Source organism: Petaurus breviceps, unplaced genomic scaffold (genome assembly GCF_028583685.1).
Source record: "Petaurus breviceps papuanus isolate PSGF00001 unplaced genomic scaffold, PetGlider_PUasm1.0 90977, whole genome shotgun sequence".
NCBI classification, from domain to species: Eukaryota; Metazoa; Chordata; class Mammalia; order Diprotodontia; family Petauridae; genus Petaurus; species Petaurus breviceps.
The window spans coordinates 15050990-15077890 of record NW_027187391.1 but is presented as its reverse complement, the minus strand read 5'-3'; the positions used below and the strand labels follow the sequence as shown (position 1 = coordinate 15077890).

Genomic DNA, 26901 nt, shown 5'->3' with positions numbered 1-26901 from the left:
ATTTTTTTTTAAAGGGGGCGGTAGGCCAAATAAGTTTGGGGACCTCTATCTTAGATCATTGTGTTTCTGAGAAGAGTTAAGTCTGTCAAGAGTTAGTCATCACAAAGTGTTGCTGTTACTGTGTACAATGTTCTCCTGGTTCTGCTCACTCCACTCAGCATCAATTCATGTAAGTCTTTCCAGGTTTTTCTGAAATCTCCCTGCTCATCATTTCTCATAGAACAATAGTATTCCATTATATTCATATACCACAAGTTGTTCAGCCATTACCCAATTGATGTGTATCTCCTTAATTTCTAATTCTTTGCCAACACAAAAAGAGCTACTATAAAGATTTTTGTACATGGGGATGCTTTTTCTATTTTTATGGTCTCTTTGGGATATAGACCTGGTAGTGGTATTGTTGAGTAAAAGGGTATGCACAGTTCTATAACCCTTTAGGCATAGTTCTAAATTGCTCTCCAGAATGGTTGGATCAGTTCCAACTCTACCAACAATGCATTAGTGTTCCAACTTCCCCACATCTTCTCCAGCATGTATAATTTTCTTTTTCTGTCATATTAGGCAATCTGATAGATGTGAGGTGGTACCTCAGAGTTGTTTTAATTTGCATTTCTCTAATCAATAGTGATTTAAAGTATTTTATATGAATAGAGATAACTTTAATTTCTTTATCTGAAAACTATCTGTTCCTATCCCTTGACTAGTTATCAACTGGGGAATGACTTGTATTCTTTTAAATTTGATGCAGTTCTCTATATATTTTAGGAAAGAGTCCTTTTTCAGAGACATTGACTGTAAAAATTGTTTCCCAGCTTTCTGCTTCCCTTCTAATCTTGATTGCATTGGTTTTGTTTCTGTAAAAACTTTTTAATTTAATGTAATCAAAATTATCCATATTGCATTTTATAATGTTCTCTATCTCCTGTTTGGTCATAAATTCTTCCCTTCTCCATAGATATGACAGGTAAACTATTCCTTGCTCTCCTATTTTGCTTATGGTATCACCCTTTATGTCTAAATAGTTTCTGACTTTATTCTTACACAATTGTCACTTGCCCTGTTTTTCATCTTCTGTAAGTTAATATATATATGCATATATATACATATATATATATATATGTTAGTTGATGAGTTGTGTTCATTCACCTGCATCTTTAGGCAATATCTCTTATCTGTCTCTTTTTGGATTGTTTCTCTTTGTGTCTTTAGAATTTCATTCTTGAGCACTTTCCATCTGTCCTAACCTGATTTCTCCCATAGAATGTCAAGCCGTGAAAGTCTACCTAACCTTTCTCTGGACCTTGGAAATCTGCTTTCTTAAAATCTAAGGGCAACTGTCAGACTATGCCTATTCCACACCATCTCTACCACAAATTCTAATTGGGAAAACTCGTTCCCTCCCAAAATTCCTACCAATATTTTTCTTAGAATTTATTCTATTTAAAAAATTCAAAATGTAACAAACCCCAAATAAAGATCATTCCAATAGACATAGTAGAACAGAAAAAGGATTTTACATGAATCAGTGAATCTCTATTATACAAAACTTGCTCTTCTATTCAAGTGTAAAATAAATTCAAAATGTAACTTTCAAAGGTGTCCTGCTTGTCTGTGTCTCCTCCTGGCCTCCTGCTTTAAAAAAAAAAATGCTTCAGTGATACTCTTTTGTTTATTTTTCTTTTTGGGAGGGAGAGGTTTCTATTCTTAGTCTCCTCCTTCTCCTTCCCACCTCTCCTTCCCCAATGAAAAAAAGAAAATCAAAACTTCTATAACATATATGGATATGGATATTTATATATAATAAAGAAGATCAAATTCCCACATTGTCCATGTCTGAAAATGTATTCCTTATTTTGCATATTGAGTTCATCACATCTCTCTCAGGAAGCCATCATAGGTCTTCTGAAATTGTAGTTAGGTTTATCACTTCCTTTACAGAAATTAGTTCTTCCTTGGTGAGAATTAGAACCAAACTATCATGTTCTTTCATTGATTTGTCCAACTTTTGAAAGATAAAATTCTGATCAAATGGTTTCAGAAAAACCTGTGAAGACTTTGATGAGTTGATACAAACTAAGTGAGCAGAACCAGGAGAGCACTGTACATAGTACCAATAACAAAACTGTATTATGATCAATTGTGAATGACTTGGCTATTTCGAGCAATACAATTATTCAAGATAATTCTGAAGAACTTACAATGAAAAATGCTATTCACCTCCACAGAAAGAAATGATAAAGTCTGAATGCAAATCAAAGTATATTTTTTTACTTTCTTTTTCTTTTCTTCTTTTTTTGATCTGTATTTTCTTTCGCAACGTGGCTAATATGGAAACATGTTTTGCATGACTTCACATGAATACTCTATATAAAATTGCTTTCCTTCTGGGGGGGAGAGGGAGAGAATTTATAACTCAATTTTAAAAGATGAATGTTAAAAAAAATGTTTTAAAATTATCATCAAAGCAAGTCAAGATATTGTTAGCTCTTCTGTTTTTGACAGAATGATATCTCTGAGAGATGCCAGAATGATTGAAGCCTCCTCTCATTACTATACTGTGCTTCTGTTCCAAGCTGGTGCTTTGTTTCCCAAATTTTTCATCCATTCTTTCCCTCTCTCCAAGTGGTTGGTAATATACTCCAAGGTCAATATCACTTCTATTTCTGATTCTGTTGATTTTCAACAAATGCTCTCCATCATGCTTTCTCCTCCCTTACCTGGTTCCTGGATCTCTTTACATAAGTATAAAATTTTAATACTTATTTCTGCCCCACCTTTTTTAACCTATTCTGCCCCTTTTCTATAAGGTATGCATTACCAAAACCATAACCATATTCCAGTCATGGAATATGGTTTTATCTCACCAAATCTCAGTAATATTTGTGGAGGTCCAATTTGCTTCCTTTCAGTAGGATCTCTATTTCACTTTACTTGTTTCTCTTGAACAACCTGATGAGGTTAGGGGCTCCATCAGAGTTCAAGAGGGTTCCCAGAGCCTGTACCTCAAAGATTCAAGGAGAGCTCAAGAGAGTTCCTGCACCTCCTCAAACCTATCCCCAAATAAAACTCAGCTACTGGCCACTTTCTGAACATGTCCCAGATTCCCTTTGCTCATTCTTATCTCATGCCTGGAATGCTTCTACTCCCTTCTCCCTATCTTAATTTGACAATATTTTATCCAGCCTTCTAGGCCCACCTCAACTGCTCTCTCCCCTCATAAAGTCTTCACTGATCTTCCAAGTCAGAAATGATTCCTTCTTTGTCCTTTCATAATGTATTATTACTTATTGTATTTTCCTATGCATTTACCATATATTTAATTTCAAATGCAATAATATAATGCTTTGCACACCTCCATATCTTATATTAATCTAATCATGATCATATCATTTTATAGACATGTCATTTCTTCACTAGACTTTCATCTCCTTTTAGACAGGAATGGAATATAGGGACACTGAGTTGTTGCTGTTGTTTTGCTCATCAAAATACAACACCAAAACTTTCAGATTTGGGGGCTGTGTAATAATAATGTGAGCTAAACCTATAAAGAATAATTGCTTTGCCTTCTCAGCTTACCATTTGTTCATCCTGCAAATTAATTTGCAGGCTCACCCAAAACCTAGTCATCTGTAACAAAGGGTTTTAACCTCTATCCTTACTTAAGGATCTAACAGGAAAAGGAAAGGACTAATCTTAACCTTGGGGCATTCTCCTTGATTTTGGGTTTTTTTTTTCTTAGCAAGGTGTGGTGGCTATGACTAAAGAACTGTGAGCCTGCCTTTATCTGGTTCTAACCAGGTTCCAGTCTCTATACACTAGTAAACTTACTGAGATAGTTTGACTTGTCTGAAAGAGAGGAGCCTGGAGAGTAGCAAGGAGTAATGCCTCAAAAGAATCCCAGCGCACCATTCACCAGTCTACTGGGAACCCCCAGAGCAATGCTGCCAACAAAGAAGCTCAGAGACCAACAGAGACTATGGGCCTAGCAGAGATCAGTGGAGTTGCATGTCCAGTGGGGAACAATCAAGCGAGAGTGACTCAGTGACATCACCTCGAAATGTTAGCAACTTGCAGTTTTAGAAGTGTAAGTGGCCCTTCCATGCATATATTCCCCAAATATGTGCCCCTTCAGTATGATCCCTGTGCATGCTCACTCTCCCCATTAATGAGGTCTGTATTTATGGGGAAGTGTGTCCTACCGTGTTTCCCCGATAATAAGACCTATCCCGAAAATAAGTCCTCTGTGTTTTTCTGTCCAAAAAAATAATAAGACAGTGTCTTATTATCAGGGAAACACGGTAGGTTTATTGGGGAAAGGAAGAGAATGAATTTTCTATTGCAAATTTCCTTACTATACTATTTTCTTAAATGACTTTTCTTTGGACTAATGATGCCCTCTGGTTGATTAGAGAAAGAGTGTATATATCAGTTGGGGCTAGTAAGTTTGGGTTTTATGTAGATGTGGTCCCACAAAATACTTTAAAACTGGGATATCTTTTTTGGGGGCCCCATGAATGAAAGGAGAATGCCTTAGGGACTACATTTATTTCCCCTGCTATGCTGAAGAAAGTGTTTTATGTATAATGAGCATTCAATAAATGTATGCAGAATTGAATTTACTGCTGTTCTTTAACCTAGTAAGCAATTTAGTGTTTAGGCAAATGTGCTGTCCAGTCTTGTCCTGGCTCAGCTTTGTCTCAATTTGCATCTGCACCAGGGAAGGAGGGAATCAGGTCTTTGTAGAATTGAACACTGACCCAGTTGCCTGGTGCAGTCCCACCAACTGACTATCCTTTAGTGAATACCAGTCATGAGCAACAGGAGAAGCTATCCTTCCAGAGGGAGAAACAGAGCTCCTGGAGAGGGTGTAAAAAGCAGAGTATCCTTTCTAGCATTTATCTAGTGATTTTAAACTGGCCCTCACATGCTTCTTCTAAGCTAGTTGCAGGATCACTAAATAGGTCGATTCAATTAATTACATTTTAAGAACAGTTAGTATATACCTCCTATGTATAAGATTGTGGGGTGAATACAGAGAAATATCCTTGAAGTTGAGAACATCTGGATTCAAGTTTTGCCTCTGACACATTCTGGATTGTGTAATATTGAACAAATCACAGCCTCTCAGTGCTATAGGCTACCCTAAGATTGCAAGTTGCAGAGGTGATGGTGATATGCATTGGATGAAGCAATTTCCTCACTGGGAAGTTCTCTATACTAATGAAAGTACAAGTCCTGTCCTTATGCCTATAGACAGGACACAAAACAAAGCAAATTCTAGGAGATAGCCTGGTATTAGTGTAAAATACACTAGATATGGAATAAGATGATTAGTTCCAGTCCTGGCACACTTCCTAGCTCTGCAAGCATGGGCAAGTTGTTTTCTTTGAGACTCAATTTTGTTGTCAACAAAACGGGGCTAATAATACTAGTGCTTTTTACTTTTACAAGAATGTTGTAAAATGTGGAAATCATTTGTAATGATTTTGCATCTGCCTGGGTTGAGTGAAAATCAGATGTTAAAGATAATCCTCAGGTAATTGGAAGAATGGTGTTGCCTTCAAGAATAAAGGGGAAGTTCAGAAGAGAGAGGGCAGGGGGAAAGATAATAAGGTTTATTTTGGACGTGTTCAGTTTGTGAGGTGCCTGTAGGATATTTAGGTGAAAGTGTATATTAGTTAATTAGTGATGCCACAATGGGGTTTAGGGAGAGACTTGGGATGGGCATGTAGATCTGGGACTAATCTACAAAGTGATAGTAATTGAATACATGGTAGCTGATGAAATCACCAAAAGAGAAAGTATAGAGAGAAAAGAGAAGAAAACCAGCCAGTCTTAAGGATACACCCACAGTTAGTGGGTTTGGCATAAATGAAAATTGGTTAGTAAAGGAGACTGTGAAAGAGGAATGACATAGGTAGGAAAACAGGATGAAGCAGTCTCATGAAAAACCAGAGAGGAGAGAATATATGGGAGGGAAAGAGTGTCACCTGATGCAAGAAGGATAAAGTTAGAGAAGAGGCCACTAGTCTGGGGGACACAAGAGATTCTCAGTAACTTTGGAGGGAGAAGTTTCATTTGAATGATCAGGTTGCTATTCAGATGACAACACATTAAGAAAGTGAGAGGAAAGGAAATGGAGATTTGGAATATAGCAGCCAATCTACAGCTGGATTTGTTCAAGCAGATCTCTTGGTTTCTGGTTCCTGACAGGCCTGGTTGATGCTGGACTGGACAAGTGGGTGAGTTGCTTGGATACTGGACTCATCTGTTTTGGGCTGAGCCAAACAGGTCACTTGGGCAGCTAGGTAGTTTACAATATGCTAGGCATGGAGTCAGGAAGACCTGAATTCAAATCAGGCCTCAGACACTTACTAGCTGTGTGACCCTGGGCAAGACACTTCACCAATTTGCCTCAGTTTCCTCCTCTGTAAAATGAGCTGGAGAAGGAAATGGCAAACCACTCCAGTTTCTCTGCCTGGAGGACTCAGGAGGAGTTGGACATGACTGAAAAATGACTGAACAACAACAAAAACAGGTCACTTGGCCATTGGACTGATGCTAGATAGACCCAAGCAGCTTCGGAATCTGTCTCTTCAGCTCCACCAGGCAGGCCGCTTTGCCTTTGGGTGGCTGTTACCAGCCTGAGCCAGGTGAACCACAATGCTGCAAGATTTTTCTCAAGGTGTGTACTGGTGGACAATCCATCTGCTAGTGTCTCCGGGCTTTCTTTCTTTCTTTCATTCGCCCACCCCCTTCAGTTACTGGCCAAGGGGGGGGTGGGAATGGAGGTGATTCTACCATCTCAAACTGCTCTTACTAGCAAAATGCTACTGAGATCTTTCAATTAGGACAATAATCCTGTCTAGGATTGGCAGAAACCTCTCTTTCACTCCCAAGATGCCTCAGCTACAGAGGCTCATCCGCGCCTGGTAGAATATGGAAGGAATCTAGCTTTCCAAGTCCGTTTGCTCAGTAAAGTATTCTACCTTTAGGTTTGCTAATCTGTCCCAATTCAACCTGTTACCCTTCTAGACTCTTGTAATCTCATGTAGATGAGTGGCTGGAGACTGTGAGTACAATCTATACTCTAGGGGCAAGTTCATTGTCTCCTGGCTCATTCAAATGCGGAATGCTTATTTTTTAGCGGAAGACTTGCTTTCCATTTCAATGTCTATCTTGCCCACTTTAGCCAGCCCCCGCACTGAGGTCTCCCTGCTGCTGAGTTTGAGTTTTTCTAATCCACTTTTCACACAGCTACCCAAAATTATCTTCTTTAATCCCAGGCCTAACAATGTCATTCCCCGTTTCATGAACTTTCAGTTGCTTTCTAGTGTCTATGGTATAAAATAAAAAGGATTTAGTCTGACATTTAAGGCCTTTCACAATCCACCTCTAATTTATCTTCCCAGTCTTATTTAACATTACTCCTCTTCATGCTTCCTCTATTCTATTCTGTAGAAACTGGGCTATTGTTTCTAAAATTCAGAAATGCAATCTCCAATCTTCATCTCTGAATCCAAAGATTTAAGTGGGGTACACCCTCCACCCCATCGCATTGAGGCCCACACCCATTCTTGGAATTCACTTTCTCTTTATCTTTTCCTAACTGCTGGTGCTTTTCCCTAAACTATCTTGTATTTAACTACTCTGCATACATTTTTTATTTGTATTTGTTGTCTCCCCCATTAGAATGTAAACCCATTGTGATAGGGGTTATTTCATTTTTTTGTACTCATAGCATCTGTACCTAACGGAGTGCCCACCATGTAGTAGACACTTAAATAATTGTTGATTGATGGGTCAATCTCTACCTTTCAGAATCCTTCTCTTCCTTCAAGGCTCATCTCCGGGGTTACCTCGTCTGGGATGCCTTCCTAGATCCCACCACCTAAATAAAAAGTAAGCTCTTTGTCTCCAACATTTCCTAGAACATTTTGCCTGGATCTCTCCTTTGCCCCCATCACAACTTAACTATGTATGACAGATGTAACAGGAGACTGGTCAGAATGCAAGCACTTTGAGGGCAACGATGTGTTTTGGTTTTGTCCTTGTATTTTGAGTATCTTATTTAAATGAGTACTTAAGAAGAATTAATTAATATATTAATTAAAATAAAATTAATATATTAATTAAATTAAATTAATTAATATAATAACTAGATGTCTGTTAAATTGATTCATCAGATTCTTTGGTGCTGAACAAGTGCATGCAATCTATTTGGGAAAGCATAGCTAACCATTTTGCTGGGTAAAAATGCATTAGGATGATTGGAATTAGTTAGATTCCTGCAGTTATGTTCATTCCAGTCTATGGTGAGCTCAAGGACAACTAGCTGAGATTGGGGAATTTTGTTGACACAAGTGAAATCTTTCTCTTTGGGAGGCGGAGAGAGTTTCTTTCTCATCAACATAAAGGTAAACAGCCTCAACCCTATTATAAATGGAGCCTAAAGTGCCCTCGGTCACTCAGAGCTGCAGCTGGCACCAGGAGAACTACCTGTCTGTCTCTCTGGAATACAGATAAGAGGAAGATCAGAACAGCATGAGTTCCAAGCCAAAGTCTGTTGGGATCATCGGAGCTCCTTTCTCAAAAGGACAGGTGAATAAATAGCCCCATTTGTCACTCTCACTCTTTTAAATGTATAGCTACCGGATGGATTTTGTTGAAGGGTTTTTAACCTTTAAAATTCATGTCTGGTGCATTTGATGGTCTCTGGCAGAATTATTATCAAAAAGTCACATAATTCTGTGAAACATTTGGAGTTGGGTCACAGCCCAGCTTATTCAGCTGCTTCTGATTTCTGCCAAAGTTAATTATATTTGGACTGCTTTCTTGCTTTTTAGTCATCAGGTATTTTAAAAATGGAATGTAAGTAATTTCGTCTCAATTGGAATGAAATTTTAACACATTAATTCTCCATGCTAAAGTGGATTTTTTTAAAAGTCTAAGAAAATGCTGGCTTTAGTCATTTAATCAATGCCTAGAAAAACTCATAAATTAAGTCATCCTTCAGACTTAATTTGTGTAATTTTAGAGTGATTGCTTTATACATAGTGTATTCAAATTTAAATCAGTCATCTTTGACATTGAACTTTAGTGAGAATTGTTAACTGTTAGCCAGTTGTCATGTAGATGGGATCTTTTATTAAATAAAAAAAAACACCAATAGTAACATAATATTCAATTGGCCATTTGGAGCTCTATTATAATCTCATTCAATAATTGAATCATAGATAAAGACCTGGAAGGTAATTTGAAAGCCTTCAGGCTCAACCTCCTCATTTTATAGATGAGAAAACTCACACAGAGAGGTTAAATAACTCATCTTCTTTCCATTTTCTTTGAATAATAATATTTACATATTGTACTTTAAGGCTTACTTTGTGGTACATCCATTTATTATTTAAGCACCTATTAGGAAAAGATATCTTACATGGACTCTCTTTCCCTGCCTCCCACTTTGTAATGTATCAGCCTGGTAGCAAGAACTCACTGCCACGTGAATTTCTGAAAACACTATCTCAGCTCACCTAGATAATGTTATATAGACAAACCTATAGCCAGCTGTTACCTGCACTTCACCCAGATATTAGGTCACTAATTAAAATAGGAAAAAGAGGAAAAACAGAATGAACAAAGAAAGAGCAAATAACAAAGACTTTAAATATGATGCTTTCTCTTAAAAGATATTAATGGCCAGGAAGAGAAGAAAAAATGCACCTTTCTCTCTTCCTTCTTTGCGAGGTGGAGGGTCATGGGTGTGAAATATTGTGTTTACTATTCAGTTATCTCAATGTGTTGATTAATTCTGCTGACCTGCTTTTCATTCTTTCTTTTTCTCCTTTTTTTCTTTCTTCTTTCCTTCCTTCCTTTCTTTTAAAACAATTTAGATAAGGAATGGCTTTCAAGGGAGAGGGAAGGGGAATGAAAAAAAAAAGAAGGTAATATTCAGAAATGAAAGTAATATAAAATTAAAATATATCAATAACAATTTAAAAAAAGATACTTTCTTACTTTTAGGGGTCCTTCAGTCCCTTTCCCTAGTTTAACTGGTTTTTACTAGTTATCAGGGACTTTAAAATTTTTTTTAAATTCTCAATTATAACGTGCATTTTTCATGGTCAAGCTTAACACTGGCAAAGATTATGAAGTACAGAAAACAATAGTCTTTGTTAAAAGGGTATCTGGATGGGAGCCAAAATTATTTCTATTCTTTTCAGATACCCCTATAATTCTTTTTTTAAAAGGGTAAGGAGATTTACAAAATTAAAAAAAGAGAATGTTTTGCAGAACCAGGAGGGTTTCCTGAGATCATATATTTAAAATTATAGGGAACCTTAGTAGCTTTCTAGCTTCTTCATTTTTAAAGATAAAGTAACTAAAGCTTGGGAAATTGGGGGGGGGAGGGGTAGAAATATTTGTTCTTGGCCATAGCAGAGTCAGGATCCAAACCCAGGTACTCTGACTTAACATGTAGTTATCCTTCCACTGTACCATATTAGGAAAAGTACTAAAAGCAGGCTGCTCTACTGAAAACACAAAACAACTCTGTTAGCCTGTTTCATGGAATAGTTTATATGAAATATGGAAATTAAAGAACTAAATAAAGCCAATTTTGGCTCCCATGGGTGGGCATACTATATCATAAATCTCCCAGAGTGCCTTGACTTCCCAATCAACTAATTAACAGTAATTAAATTTAAATTTTTGGATCTGCTAGCACAGATTGGCACTAATACTAATGTATAGGTGATATGGGCCCTGGGCCCAGCCTAGCAAAAGTAGATTGATCAAAAGATGTTAGCAAATTGGTTGGGGAAGGGGGAAAAATCCTAACACAAATGGATCCAAGAGGGAAAGACCAATAAAGAAGTGTAAATGAGGTTATCTTTGAAATTTGTAAAAAAAAATAAGAAAAAAACACATGCTATATTTTAGTGAATAAATGTGATTCTTGCCAAATTAGAAGTCTAAACCATGTAGATTGGTTCTAATGAATGAAAGATGAAAAGAAATTAAGGCAGTGAATAGAGCATCGGCCCTGGAGTTGAGAGGACCTGAGTTCAAATTTGGCCTCAGACACTTAACACTTACTAGCTGTGTGTGACCTTGGGCAAGGAGGAGGAGGAGGAGGAGGAGGAGGAGGAGGAGGAGGAGGAAGAGGAGAAGAAAGAAGAAGAAGAAGAAGAAGAAGAAGAAGAAGAAGAAGAAGAAGAAGAAGAAGAAGAAGAAGAAGAAGAAGAAAGAAAGAAAGAAAGAAAGAAAGAAAGAAAGAAATTAAGGAAAGGATTGGGACCACGAAAAGTATAATGACTATCAATTAACTACATGTTGAGGACAAATTATCAGGCAGTAAAGAAGTTGAAGTTGTGACAGAGTATCTGGTCATTTTCCTTGAGAAGAAATATTAACTTACTTAAGTTCATGTGATCCAATCATGGGGAGAGAAGCACTCATCTTTATATAGAACTCTGCAGTTGACAAAAGTGAATAGTTTTCTTTGCTGAAAAGACTTCTTGGGAAAGAGATTATTCAATAAAAGGATAAAAACTTAGAGAGAATCGAGTACTGTACCCTTTTACCTTAGCTGTGCCATTATTGAAGCATTGTTAAATGTATATTAGAATCTCTTGACTTGGTCACAAGTATAGTTTCCGGTTGCACTGTACTCCCCCCACCCCATTTAGAACCCATTTTTATAATAAATAGATTAAGCAAATGGACAACTTATAATGTCTTCATAGCTGAAATGCTTCTGGGTGCATGGAAGCGAGTTCTTCAAGTTCTACGTTTTTCTCCCAACCCTAATTCCTGGGAGTGGCTTATAGCATCCCTGGAATTTGTCCTTCCTATCCCTGGCCCAGCTTGAGTTTCTAATCACTTACCCTATCCCTCCCCATCCTAAGCAACTTTTTCAAACCAGTGCTAAGCAGTCAGGATATTAAGGGGGGAGGGGAAGGTATCTTATCTTAAAAAGGAGGAGCTGAGAAAAGAGACATACGTGGATCTTCTTTTGTAGATCATGAAATGCATGTATATAAAATGCCTTGGAAGTCTTAAATTGGTGCAAGGTGGTCAGTTGTTTTTCTTATTGTTGCATGCTCAGAGAGTGACAGGGTCCAAAGAAACACTGATTCATCTTGCTCAGAGTCCTCTGCTCTGACAATCTATAGGTTACTTGGGCTCAGAGTCAGGCACACTTGGGTTTGAATCCTGCTTATGCTTATAAGCCTGGTAACCATTGACACTTAACATCTCTGAGTTTCAGTTTCCTCATTTTTAATGTGAGGATAATGATACCTGTGTTATTTTTATATCACAGAGTTGTTTGGGGTTTCTTTTGAAGGTGGGGTTCAAATGCAAGTGCTTTGCAAACTTTAAAGTGCTATATAAATGTTAGCTATGTTTGTGAGTAAATCCTTGCAATATTTCTGAACTAAGGCCCCAGTGTAGAATATGAGAGAGGTATTTACAGTTTAGCAGGGAGAGGATAAAATGTTTCATAGAATTTAGTTCTAGAAGAGACTTTAAATATCATCTAGTACATCCCTTCCCCCATTTTATGGCTGAAGCAAATGAGGCACTGACACAGTAAAATGACTTGCCCAAGGTCTCACAGGTAGTTAAATAGAAAGAGGAGTGATTTGAACCAAGTTCCTTTGACTTCAAAGCCAGCACTCTTCTATCACGCCACATTTTGAACCAAATAACCTCGTGTTATACAAAGCCAGTACCACGGGCTATTTTGTGCACAATAGGCCTCAAACCAAAAGGAATGAGATCTGGTTCAGGTGATTATTGGTGAAACAAGTTAGGATGACAATAAGGGCCAGCCTGGTTTTTTGCAGGAGCTTGTCTTAATGCTGTGTGTCAGAATAAAAATGAGTAATTGCTGTTCTTAGCTCAGTGCCTATAATACGAGTTTGTTTCCTGTGTCTCAAGCCTGCTGCATGTTACTGTGTGAGATCATTCCCTGCTGTGCACACACCTGCTATGGGAATGATGCTAAAAGTCTGCCTTCCATTAAATCAGTGTCATCACTATCCAGCAGTGTGCTTGATGGGAGAGGAAAGTGTGACCACCTGGTTCGGATCTGGCAGTGTGATGTTCAGGACAGAGTAGGACGAGGCCAAGGAACCACTCGGCTCTGAGATTGGCCTCACGCACCTCCACACCAGCAAAATAAACAGCTATTGATTAACTTCTCTGTTTGACTTCTACCCAGTAATGGGGTGGGGCTTGACAGGGTGGGGTGGGGAAGAGAGGGAGAAAGACACACTTAGGAACAAAGCAGTAGCCTTCTCTCCAGTGGAACAAGCAGGAGTGGGCATTTGATCAATGGATACTGGATGTCTACAACTTTCTTGAAGTGAATGTAAACTCAGTTATAAGAATGTTGCTCCTCTCTGGCCAAGGAAAGCATAGGAGGTGGTTTTGTTGTTTAAAAAGCTTTGGATTAGAGTCTCCTTTTAAGCTTTGGGATTTCTGCTTTTGAAACTCAGGACAAGTTTATATCCTGCTGCTTCTCTTCAAAACATGATTGATATGTCATTGACTCCAAGAAACCCTTCTGTAATCTACTCCATTGAAACCTGTTCCATCACTCTGTCCTTAAATTACCAGAAGTTTACTCACATGTTTTTGTTGTACATGTTTTTGGCCTCATAGTAGCATGCAAACATCTCGAGGTTAGAGTCTGTCTTTGCATCTCCAGCACCCATGGGTCCAATCACCAAACATGAGGCCTTGCTCACAGTAGGAACTTACTGAATATATGTAGCATTGAAATCAGTTTAAGGCAAACATTAAAATACATGATTTTTTTTAAAAGTTTCTTCTTTTATTGAAAGGCACACCCCACAAAATGCTTCCCTAAACCATGCTGTTTTATAACCCCATTAACATGTTACAGACAAATCTTGTCTTAAAATCTACAAAGCCTGCTTGTTAAAAAAAAAAATTATTGGACCAGTTGCCTAATTGTGACATGATTCTTAAAGAATTCATTGCCCCTGTAGCATTGTTTCATCTAATAGCTCTGTTTTTCTGGGAGCCAAGGAAGGGCATGGTGTGGGAAATATTGCTATAGTATTTTTCCAGTCTGGGCAGCTAGGTGATACAGGGGAGAGAAGGCTGGGCCTGGAGCCAGGAAGATTCATCTTCCTGAGTTCAAATGTTGGCCTCAGGGACTAGCTATGTGACTTTGGGTAAGTCATTTGATCCTGTTTGTTTCAGTTCCTCATCTGTAAAATGAACTGGAGAAGGAAATGGCAAACCATTCCAGCATCTTGGCCAAGAAAACCTCCAATGGGGTCACAAAGAGTCAGACAGGACTGAAATGACTGAACAACAATAACACCACCTTGACTCTGTTCATTAGATGGAGAGTCGCTTGCTTCACCAATAGGGACACGATATGAATAAAGCAATCTGCTCCCCTCTAGTTCCTTCACTGTTATACTGAATATAGTTGTTGGTGAAAGGAAAGTTTTATCTAGATGGTCCTTCAAGTGATTTGAGAAAGCTGAGAAGAAGGTGACAAAGCAGTAGGAATGGTTAGATCAATTGCTTTGTTTTTTGCTTTTTGGTTGTTGGTTTTTTGGTATGCCATAGCTATTAATTTTTTTTTTGCCTTTTTTGGAGAGCAATTGGAGTTAAGTGACTTGCCCAAGGTCACATGGCTAGTTTTTGTGTTAAGTGTCTGAGGTCAGATTTGAACTCAGGTCCTCCTGACTCCAGGGCCGGTGCTCTATTCCCTGCATCACCTAGCCTCCCTCCATAGCTATTAATTTTAAAAAGTTTGATGTTTAAAAAAACTCCACAAATGTCATTTCCCACTGACTCCCTCCTACTACTCCTCAGAGAACCTTCCCTTTTTACAAAGGCATATATTGTATATGAACCACTGTGGTATGTGAGTGAAATAGAATATTTTCATGTCATAAGAAATGACAAGGACGAAGAATTCAGAGAAGCTTGGGAAGACTTGTATCAACTGATGCAAGGAAAAGGAAGCAGAAGCTAAAGAATAAATTACACAATTAACCACAATAATTTCAAGGAAATCGGCTCCTTTTCCTGCCATTGGCATCAGTTTTCTTCCTCTCCTTTCTCCCTTTCTATTCTTTCAGATATTACTCATGTGAGATGAGAGGAGAAGAGAAAGAAACCATCTCTTCACTTTAATTGCTTTTCTGCTCCTCTCACAGTCATTGGCAAAGGGAGAAAAGAGTGAAGATTGACACTAGATGGGAAGAAAAAAGTGAGCAGTAGAAAAGAGAAAGAAGGGAGACAATTATCAGATTCAATTTAGCAAACTTAATTTATTAAGTATCTGTTATATGCAAGACATTGGGCTGGGTGCTATCATTACCAAGACAACCGTTTCTCTTTTCAAGATTGCTATATTCTACTGGACAGAAACAGTAAACGGAAAAAGAAAAAAGTAACGAAAGAAAGGAACTGGGAAGAAGGGGTGTTGGGGGCAGGGTGAGTTTGGATTTATGACTATAGGTTGCCACCTGCAATTAAACTGTCTGTTTGGGGGATGAGTTTTCCTGTTGTAATGATTCATTAAGATTACCACAGAGGAGGGCTGGCCTGCTTATTGGCACTATTTTCTACACATTTCATAATTAAACTCCTTGAAAGCAGGGGCAATTTTAGCCTTTGTCTTTATATCTCCAGTGCCCAATACAGTTTCTTGTGCATAAAAGATGCTCAATAATTACTGTTTGGATGATCAATTGGTTTCTATAGTCAAGACAAATGGTTTTGTATGAGCAAAGCTACTAACAGCAGATTTTGCTCAGTAGAACAGCCTCAGAGGTCTGAAAAGTATGGCTTGGAAAAACAAGATATAAAACAGGACTTCTTAACTTCTTCAACAGAGTCCTTCAACTTGCTTAAATATTTTGATTTCCTATGTGTTTTATCTTATGTATTTTAAATCAGAGAATGAAAGTTTCCTCTACCAGAGTTGGGGGAAGCAGGGGGTGGAGTAGGTTTTATCAGATCAACAAGAGTCCACACCAAAAGATTAAGGACTCCTGATCTAGAAAGAAATCTAGTAGCAGTACCTTCAATGCGTTTTGAGGAATAAGAATAAGAAGCTAAAATTCTCTTGGGTTTCAAATCTGTACTTTTATCACCTATAAATGTGGAATGAAGAAACTGATTATCTTATGGGTTCAAGAAACACACACTTCTGCATCCCAGGGCAGGAAAAGAGAGCCCCCTTGTGGACAAAGTAGATTTGCTCTGGTTTCATTTGTTAGTATCCCAAAGCAAAAAGGAATATTTGAGTAAGTAAGCCAGTGTGCTTATAATCAAACACATGGGTCTGTTACCTTTCATAGCTTCCTTTTACTTTGACAGCTAGAGACAGCTACAGAACAATATAATTTGTATGAAATTTCTTGAATCACCTCCAACACCTTAGTGTACTGTTCAAAATTCCATTTTTTTCCCAGTCACATCTATTTTGGTTTCAGCTAATTGTCTGTTGAGTTGCATTTATAGATCCACATAAAATCTTCAGAGAAATTTTTTCACTATTCACTCTTCAAAAAGTGAATCTTATATAGCCAAAAAAAAAAAAAAGGTCCCTAGCCTCAAAGATTTCACTATCTAATTGAGGGAGGCGACCTACAAACCTCTATGTTCAAGCAATAATAACCAGAATCTATGTAGCCCTTTTAATTCAAGTATTTCAAAAAGATCATATGCAACAGGTGACATCCATTTCTTTTCAGATAGAGATATAAAAATGATTAGCATCTCAATATTTTTTTTTCTAATCCTCAGCCACGAGGAGGGGTGGAAGAAGGCCCTGCAGCACTGAGAAAGGCTGGTCTAGCTGAAAAACTTAAAAAACAAGGTAACTGCCATCACAAGACTGAGATCATTCTGATTTACTCTCCTCAGTGAAGAGGGAAACAAGTTCATATCAATGCATGGTGACTCAGGGTAGATCTGACATTTTCTCCCTTCAAGCTGAAGGGCATAGAGCTTCAAAGACTGCACAACTTGAAAAAGAAGTATGAACTGGGTAGGAGACAGAAGTATTCAATAAGCATGTGGTGAACGAATAGATCCTCCAAGGGTGAAGTCCATGATCAGGAAATGGATTCCTGAACATGACCGTTTGCCCCAGCTCCACATGGGTTGAGTTAAAAAGACTAGCAGTGGTCAGGACACTATCTGATGTCCTCTTTGTATAAGCCCACCATTTGTTGTTGTTTAGTTATTTCAGTTCTGTCCAACTCTTTGAAATCCCATTTGGGGTTTTCTTGGTAAAGATACTGGAATAGTTTGCTATTTCCTTCTCCAGCTCATTTTACAGATGAAGAAACTTAAGGCAAACAGGGTTAAGTAACTTGCCCACAGTCACACACCTAAGTAAGCATCTGATGCCAGATTTGACCTCAGGTCTTCCTAATTCCAAACCCTGTGCTCTATGCACTGCACCTGCCCCATAAGCCCACCTATTAGGGACAAAATCCAGGCTGAAGATTGGGGGTGGGCGTTTTGGGTTTTTTTCACCTGGTTTTAAGAAAATTAGTTCTAAGGACAATATTAGTGTTACGTTAAGCTTCCTCCTAAATAACATTTTTTTTTTATGGCATTAACATGTGTTTATAAATCCAGATACTTCGTTGTATCCTATAAAGAGCTAAGATGTTACACTGTAGAACTCTGAGGTTACATAAGAACTTATATGACCTTCCCCAGGTCATATAATGCAGGCTTTCCAAGCAGTCATCCCTCAGTCTTTCTACATGACTAGCCTCCTCTTTTTTTCTGGTCATATATATAATTCTGATGTTATGTTTTATAGCACTCATCCTAGGCAATTCTTTACCGTTAATGTGCTACAGTCTATTGGTGTCAATCATGCCCCCAAGGCTAGGGTACATGACAGCAACAGAGTTGTTTTTTTTTTTTAGGCAATCGGGGTTAAGTAACTTGCTCAAGGTTACACGGTGTAGCAGCAAGCACCCCAATCGTCCTCAGGGTTTACTGCCACCACAGGTTCTTGGATCTGCTTTGTTAAAGGAAAGCAACTCAAAATGGGTTAACAAGCTTACTTTAATCAGTCAGACATATATTGTTCACCTTGTTCAGGGGAAAAGGTCAGCACCCCAAACTTCAAAGTACACAGACAGAATTATCAAGACAGAAACAGATCAAGTAGACAGATTTCAAACTGTCCAACTATTACATCCATACCCAGTCAACATCTGGGTTTTTTCAAAGCTGGGGGGCTCAGGACAACGGCTTCCCAGAATCCATATCAAATTACAGAACACTTCTCAAAGTGAGCCCCAAAACAAAGCTACACATCAGGGCTTATATAGCCTTTTCCTGGCTCAGAGAATGTAACAACCTTATTGACCCACTGGCCAATCAAAAAGTATCTACTAAAAAACAAGCCTCCCACCCCAGGCTTCAGGTGCACTTTAGCCTAGGGGCAGGGAAGATCTTCCAAATTTGCATTCCCATTACACACAGGCCAGTTATTTCTGGATGTGGTGCTAAGTATCTGAGCCCAGATTCGATCCCCAGGTCATCCCAACACTGGAGCTGGTGCTCTTTACTTGCTGAGCCACCTGAGCAACAGAGCTTTTACTTTTAGTAAACAGTACCACTTTCTAGAAGGTGAAGTCTAGATAGAATGGTCACATCTATCCTCACATGTGGACCTCAATAATGTAGACAAACCAAGTAAAGTAGCCTAGCCTTCTCTTTGTGTGTGACAAAGTTTTTACTTTAAATTACCCCTTCAGGGGCAACTAGGTAGCGCAGTGAATAGAGCACCGGCCCTGGAGTCAGGAGGACCTGGGTTCAAATCCAGACTCAGACACTTCACGAGAGCGCAGGTGCACAAATGCACACACACACACACACACACACACACACGCGCTAGCCATGTGACCTTGGGCAAGTCACTAGTCCCAATTGCCCTCCAAAAAGCAAAAAACAAAAATAAATAAATTACCCCTTCAAAGAAACAAGTCTTGGTCTTGTTTGAGTTGTGGTCTTAATTTAGTCACATGCTATGAACTTCTTTAAAACATGAAAATTTCTATGATTTAATCAGTTGGGGTACTTCAGTAAAACCCCCTTTCCACACAATACTTTTATGAATTGTTATAGCCATCCTTCCTCCCTAGCCCCCCCCCCCCAAAAAAAAAACCCTAATCCCTGGACACCAACTTTCTGAAAAGGGAGCAGCTCAGAATTTAGCTAGGGATGAAAGCTGTCTTGTATTGATATCTTATACTAGGCAGCTATGAGGCACCCTGGATAAAATAATAGCAGCCTGTGGGTATGGGGGTCGGGGTTATATTTCCTGATAGGATAACAAAACTGGACCAGGTATTGTTTCAGAAAAAAAACCTTTTTCAGTGGTCTTATGCAGTACCTTTTAAGGCATTTAGGTCTAGGGTTGTTGAGGGTAACCTGCATTTTTGTTTATTTCTATTGCAGGGTGTGATGTGAAAGATTATGGGAACTTGTCCTTTGCTGATGTGCCTAATGATACCCCCTTTCAAATTGTGAAGAATCCAAGGACTGTGGGCAAAGCTAATGAGCATCTGGCTGGAGTGGTCACAGAAGTGAAGATGAATGGGAGAACCAGCTTGGTACTTGGCGGGGATCACAGGTCTCACTTTCTGATTGTCACTGTGTCCCACAGACTTAAATAGTTCTGACTACTATTCTAGGAAACAACACCACATGTGTATAGCTCTTTAAGGTTTTTAAAGTCTTGGCCTCAGGTGGCTAGGTGGCACAGTGAACAGAGCACTGGCCCTGGAGTCAGGAGGACTTGAGTTCAAATCTGACCTCAGACACTTAACACTTACTAACCATGTGACCTTGGGCAAGTCACTTAATCCCAATTGCCCTCCAAAAAGCAAAAACAAACAAAATAAAGTGTTGGCCTCACAACTCTGAAGTGGGTCATTTCAGTATTGTTCCCCTGTTTTTCGAAAACAATGTGAGGGGTTAAAGTGGTTTCCTCATTGTCTCATAGTTTTTGAGGGGTTGGAACCAGAACTTTGACTCCATACATTTTGGCTCCAAGATCAAGTGCTTTGTGAGCTCTAAACATACTGCCAAGAGAATCTGGAAAGCCAATATTAAGCAGAAATCACCAGGAGAATAGGGATGGGAATAAGCATTTATGTAGTACTTACTATATACTAGGGCAACTAGGTGGTACAGTGAATAATAGACTGGGCTTGGAATCAGGAAGACTCACCTTCATGAGGCAAAATTCGGCCTCAGACACTTATCAGCTGTGTGACCCTGGGCCAGTCACTTAACCCTGTTTGCCTCAGTTTCCTTGTCTATAAAATGAGCTGGAGAAGGAATGGCTAAGAATTCCAAATTGGGTTGCAAAGAGTCAGACACAACTGAAAAACAATTGAATTGAACTTCAAGGTGCCAGACATTGTGCTAAGTACTTTACAAATAAGATCTAATTTGATCCTCACAACAACCTTATGAGACAGGTGCTATTACTAGCCCCCTTTCACAGTTGAGGAAACAGAGGTAAACAGAAGTGACTTGTCCAGGTTTATGACACTAGTGTCTCAGACTGGAGTTGAAGGCAGGTCTTCCTGGCTTCAGCTAAGCCCCAAGCTTATCCACTGCACTACCTAGCTGCGCTGATCAGTGAACACTTTTTTTTTTGTTCATTAAGGCTAGCAGAAAACTACTCCTCTCTTCATTACTTGCACAGTGTTTGAAACACAGCTTTGCTACAACAGTAAGTTGTATGACTTAGACAGGTCAATCCAGTTTTTTGAGCGTTTCCTCATCTGTAAAGTAGAGATGATTTTTTTACATTAATAATACTTGCAATAATACTATACCTTGTGAGAATAAAATGGGATAACCTACAGAGAGCTATTTTGTAAAACTTAAAGTACGATATAAATGCCAGTTTGTCATAGAACCTGATGATTGTCCTAAAATCTTGCAGTGTTGGTATTTTTTTAAAAGACTATCTCAATGACATTAAACTATTTAAGCAAAAGGCCAAACCCACGCTAGCATTTCCAAACCCTCATGGAGAGGTGATAGTTAATTTAGGATCATAGGATTCAGAACTGGAAGGGTCTTACTAGACCAACCAGATAATCGTACAGACGAGGAGACTGAAGTCCAGAGAAATCAAATATATTGCCCATCTTCATGTGGTTAGTAGGAAAGAGTTGAGAGTAGACCCTACATCCTCTGACATCAAATCTGACTTGAAATGACCACTTTACCCTGCTCTAAATCCCTTTCGAATGTCCATAGATCACAGGACAGGTGGGACGTAACTTAGAAGTTTTCTTGTCTAATTTACTCATTTTACATATGAGAATATTGAGGCCCAGAGATGTTAAGGGATTTGCCCAAGGTCATACAGGTAGCAAACAACAGGGTTGGGATTCAAGTCCAGTCTTGAGATTCCAGTGTCCTTTCCACTATTATACCTAGTTTCTTCTTTTGCTGAATGATAATAAATTCTAGCAAGAGGGAAGCAGACTTTGGTGTTCTATATTTATTCAGATCCCTTACCTTAAGGGATCTGTTTTTTCCATCCATGTAGATGTCCCAGGACAACTGGTTTGGATAGATATTAGAGAGATTGATAGTGTAAGAGGGACAGATGATTACACCAATGATATGAAAATGGCTATGGTTATCCATTTAGTTGGGAAGGAGGAATAAAAAATTTAAGCATGCAGTTTCTAAGTGGAATAGGAAAAGAGGTCATCCAAGCTATGTGGGCTCTTCTGGATTCTCAGAACCATCCATCTTACACTGCAAAAGTTGAACTTCTTAAGCTTTTACAAGGAAGTAGAAGGTGTGTGTTTAATAAAAGTTATTTAGGTTTTCAAGGTTCATAACACTGATAGCAGTGAAATATTCACTCTTAGCTAACTCACACTAGGGACTGTGATATTTATTAAGCAGGGCTGGACAGGATTAGAAAATAAGCAAAGAGTTAACCTGAGAATAAGATCGTCACAGAACAGTTTATTTGCATGGCTGCTCTCCTTACAAAACCATTTTCCCTCCTGCAATTTTGCTGAATTTTGGCTACTATATTTGGACAGGATTAAAAAAAAAAATAACAAACCTGCTATCATACAATATAGTAACTTTAGGGTCAGCATCAAGTAATTATTATTTAGCATTAAGCATCATGGGTAAATGACATTGCTCTACACAATTATAACTTTCTTTCTGACATGTCTTGTTTGTTGGAATGACCCACTGGACATTACTCTTTTTTCCCCCAAAGTTATTGTGATGTTCAAAGGAGGAAAGCTTAGCAGGGTTTTTTAAAAAGCAAACTTGTCACATACTGTGTAAAGATGATGTAACCTCTGTTTACACAACTTTTCTGTTTCCAAAGTTTGGCGATTGGAAGTATCTCTGGACATGCTAAAGTTCATCCTGATCTCTGCGTCATTTGGGTAGACGCACACAGTGATATCAACACTCCTCTGACAACCACAAGTGGCAACTTACACGGACAGCCTGTGTCTTTCCTTTTGAAAGAACTAAAGGGAAAGGTAAAGAAATATGTTTGAATTCTGTCGTCTGAATTAGTTTTTAGAAACTTGGACAGATGTAAGGGAGAGCTACTGCCTCTGCACCATCTTGGTTTTAGTATGGCTCTCAACCATCAAGGTTTTTACAATGAGGCAGTCAGGTGGCATAGCGGTGGGCCTAGAGTTAGAAGGGCTTGAGTTCAAGACTGGCCTGACTCTCTATTAGCTGTGTAACCCTGGGCAAGTCACTCAACCCCTGCTGCCTCAGTTTCCTCATCTGCAAAACGGGGATAATAGCAGCCAGGTGAAATAATATTTACCAAGTGCCTCGTACTGTGCTTGGCACATAGTAGATGCTTAATAAATGTTCTTCCTGACCCCTGCCCCCGATGTCTAACCCAGGTAGTTGAGACTTTCACAAGACCAGATGCATTCTCCTAAGTGTTCAACCCATTCCATGAGATGTCTCAGATGGCACACTTGGATTAGATGCATGTAGGTTTATATTAATGTAGCTTTAAGACCAATACTGTGTTAAGTCTCTGGAAAGTGTTATTCCTAGGAGGAATTATTCCTTCTTAAGGAACTAGATGGAATTACATATGGATTTAATTTTTTGTTGCTAATGCCAATTAAAACTTTTATTACATGGGGCAGCTAGGTGGCACAGTGAATAGAGCACTGGCCCTGGAGTCAGGAGGACCTGAGTTCAAATCTGACCTCAGACACTTAACTAGCTGGGTGACCTTGGGCAAGTCACTTAACCCCAATTGCCCTGCCTTTCCCCTTCCAAAAAAGACAAAAAATAAAAATGGTACAACTAATATTTAATTTTATACTTCACATGAAGCTGGTCTTAATTCATTAAAACAGGTTGGCTATTACTGGTTGAGTATTTTCTAATATGTTGATAGAAATGTAGTGATACTACATGCTCAGAAGTGAAGTCTTATAATACAGAGTATTCAACCAAATTTGCAAAACATCTGATTAACATGGATGAAACCAACTGATTGTCAGGGTAGATCTTTGTAGAATAGATGACTATGAAAAATGTATTTAAGAACCACTAGAAGACCCAATTGCTTCAAAATAGCTGCCATAATGCTTGGATTCTATTAGTCTGCTCTTTTTTGGTTAAGGAAAAGGGTTTTTTTTTGCCCAGAAAGTTCAGGTTTAAAATCCACCCAAGTGGGGCAACACTTTTGAGCCTCAGCACTAAGACATTTATATGGGTCAGAAGATAAGACAGGATGGGTTAGTTTATCTATCCACTAGCCGTCACATTAGAAAATAGACCTCTGAAGGAACTGATGTGATGTATAAATTCTGATGAGGGTGACAAAGGATTTGGGATTCAGAATACTTTGTGCCATGGAATTCCTGAAGCCAGAATCCTTGAAGGAGGAGTTTGAAATATTTCACCCGTAATACTATTTAAGACCACTTCTTTTATACAGACTATATATATATATATATACATATATGTATATATGGCATTTTTTTTTTTGCATTCTAAATGTAATGTTGTCTGTTGAACAGATTATGAAAGAACAATAAAAATAAATAGAAGCATCATTTTTTTTAGATCCCTGATATTCCCGGATTCTCTTGGGTGACACCCTGCTTATCAGCTAAGGACATTGTATATATTGGGTTGAGAGATGTAGATCCTGGTGAACAGTAAGTGTATTTATTTCTCAGTCCTATTAATTATAGTTTTCCCTACTGATACTTTAATAATCCAATTTAGACGGATATACAATTCATAGGATATAAATGTTTCATGTTTTTAATTGAATATGACTTAAATAAAAACAGGCAAAGGTGGAAGCACTGCTAAGCCATCCTTCTATGCAAAATAACTGGTAAAATTTTTCTTAAAAATTTAGATTTACTTCAACTATTAAAAGAATACAAGTAATTCTGGGATACTTTGATGAATGATCTTACTGTATGTGCTTCCTCTAGTGGTGCAGTCTTCCCATTCCATATGACAAGTCCATGACCAGTAAGTTTTAAATAGGACTCCATCTAACATGCTAGGCATTGCTCTCTATCCTTCATTGTATAAAATAACAGTGGAACATAGACTGACCAGTGGCTTAGCCCTCTCTTGCTAGCCCATTTTTTTTTTTACGTCTCTGATGATATATTTAATGTCATTGCTCCTGGACAAATCTTAATTGGTAATATGCTATATAGCCCACTTGTGACCACCATTAATTTCTCCACTGACCTGGATCAATTATCTTTTCTTTTTCACAGTCGCATCCTTAAAGACCTGGGTATTAAATTTTTTTCAATGACTGAAGTGGATAAGTTTGGAATTGCCAAGGTGATGGAAGAAACACTAAGTTACTTAATAGGAAGGTAAGACATTTCAGTTTTCTGTATAGGGCTATTAGGTACAGTCCTTATCTACTAAATGTTAACATCTTTCAATGTTGTTTTTTTTTTTTCCTTCCACTTGAAGGAAGAAAAGACCAATTCATCTGAGTTATGATGTGGATGGGTTGGATCCATCTATGACACCAGCTACTGGCACACCCGTCCCTGGAGGTCTGACTTACAGAGAAGGTCTCTATATTACAGAAGAAATCTGTAAAACAGGTAGGTATGCCCAATCTTCCAAGAATACTGTTATAAAGATTGTTGTAGTATGCAGAAATTTGGCAAACTATCTTTTTCTCATTTTTATTCCCTTGGTTAGTCCCTTTTAACTTTTTATTGAATTTTAGATCTTGACATTTTACAAAATGTATTTTTATCACCTGTTGTTATAGGGCTCCTCTCAGGATTAGACATAATGGAAGTCAATCCATCCCTTGGGAAAACACCAGATGAAGTAAACCGGACAGTGAATACAGCTGTTGCATTAACTTTGTCCTGCTTTGGAGTAGCTCGAGAGGGTAATCACAGTGCCAACTGACTGTAAATAAGTCTGACTAATTCTAAAAAGGAACTGGGGGGGGGGAGGAGAGAAGAAGGTGGGAAGAGAATTGATAAAGATTCAATGCTGCAATGAGCAACTCTAAAAATTGTGCTTAAGCTTACACTTTCCCCAAAGTCTTTTGCCAAATTTTAATAGGTAGATAATTAAAGTTCTAATCCCTTCTTTACTGTCAAATCAAAGTATTTTTGTTTGCCCTTTAGCTGTGATCAAGGGAAAAGACTTAGAGTGACCTTGAGGAAGAGAAATGTAAACTTGAGGCTAATTCATTAATTTGCTGTTAGCTGGTTTAACAACATAAACATGTATATAGTGAAAACTGGTAACAGGAGGCAAACAACATTAATCTGCTATTTGCCATGTGTGCCTGTACATGAAATATATGTTGGAGAGTAAACTTAAAAGGTAACAGCAAGGACCATATTCATCCATCTGAGCTGTCAGTTCTTTTTATAAGAAAGAATAGCTTCAATAAGACCCTATGCCTTTCCATTCTTCTACCAGTAATGCTAGAGATTTCTTTTTATATGAGAAATCTTAACCTTCTATTTGCCTGAGTAATTTAAAGTCTGTGTAGGGGAAATGCCTTGTTATGAAGTTTCTTTCATCCAAAATGTCTGACTACTAATAAAAATACTTTGTCAAATTTATTTTAACACTGAAAAGTAAAATTTACTTTCATCATTGAAAATTGGGGACAGAGCAGATTTGTGGAGAGGGGAAGACTTTATGACCAAACAAGAATTAGAAGGCATTATAAAATGCAATATGGATAATTTTGATTACGTTAAATTGAAAAGCTTCTATACAAACAAAACCAATATAACCAGGATTAAGAGGGAAGTGGAAAATTGGGAAAGAATTTTTACAACCTATGTCACTGATAAAGGATTCATTTCTAAAATATACAGGGAACTGAGTCAAATCTATAAGAATACAAGTCATTCTCCAATTGACAAATGGCCAAAGGATATGAACAGGCTGTTTACAGAGGAAGAAATTAAAGATATATTCCATTAGAATCATATACCACATATCTATAAGCATATGAAAAAATGCTCTAAATCACTATTGATTAGAGAAATGCAAATCAAAACAACTCTGAGGTACCACATCTCACCAGTCAGATTAGCTAAGATGACAAAACAGGAAAATGACAAATGCTGGAGAGGATGTGGACAAATTGGAACACTAATGCATTGCTTGTGGAGTTGTGATCTGATCCAAACATTCTGGAGAGCAATCTGGAATTATGCCCAAAGGGCTATAAATAATTTCATACCCTTTGACCCAGCAATACCACTTCTAGGGTAATACCCCAAAGAGATCATAAAAGTGGGAAAAAGACCCATATGTACAAAAATTTTTATAGCAGCTCTT

The 26901-nt window shown here is 38.2% G+C and overlaps 1 protein-coding gene across 2 annotated transcripts; it reads left to right on the top strand.

The window, feature by feature from the left end:
• The first annotated feature begins 339 nt into the window (after positions 1 to 339).
• ARG1 (arginase 1) lies at positions 340 to 26192 on the top strand. 2 transcript variants are annotated; one of them, XM_069077385.1, is made up of 9 exons: positions 340 to 350; positions 8474 to 8607; positions 16816 to 16888; positions 19501 to 19675; positions 22430 to 22589; positions 24157 to 24251; positions 24837 to 24941; positions 25045 to 25181; positions 25355 to 26192. In XM_069077385.1, the coding sequence occupies exons 2-9, from the start codon at positions 8551 to 8553 to the stop codon at positions 25498 to 25500; spliced, it is 948 nt and encodes a 315-aa protein (XP_068933486.1). In that variant the 5' UTR covers positions 340 to 350; positions 8474 to 8550; the 3' UTR covers positions 25501 to 26192. The 2 variants fall into 2 exon arrangements, with proteins under 2 accessions (XP_068933486.1, XP_068933485.1); XM_069077384.1 differs by lacking the exon at positions 340 to 350 and having other exon boundaries at positions 8450 to 8607.
• The last annotated feature ends 709 nt before the right edge of the window (positions 26193 to 26901 follow it).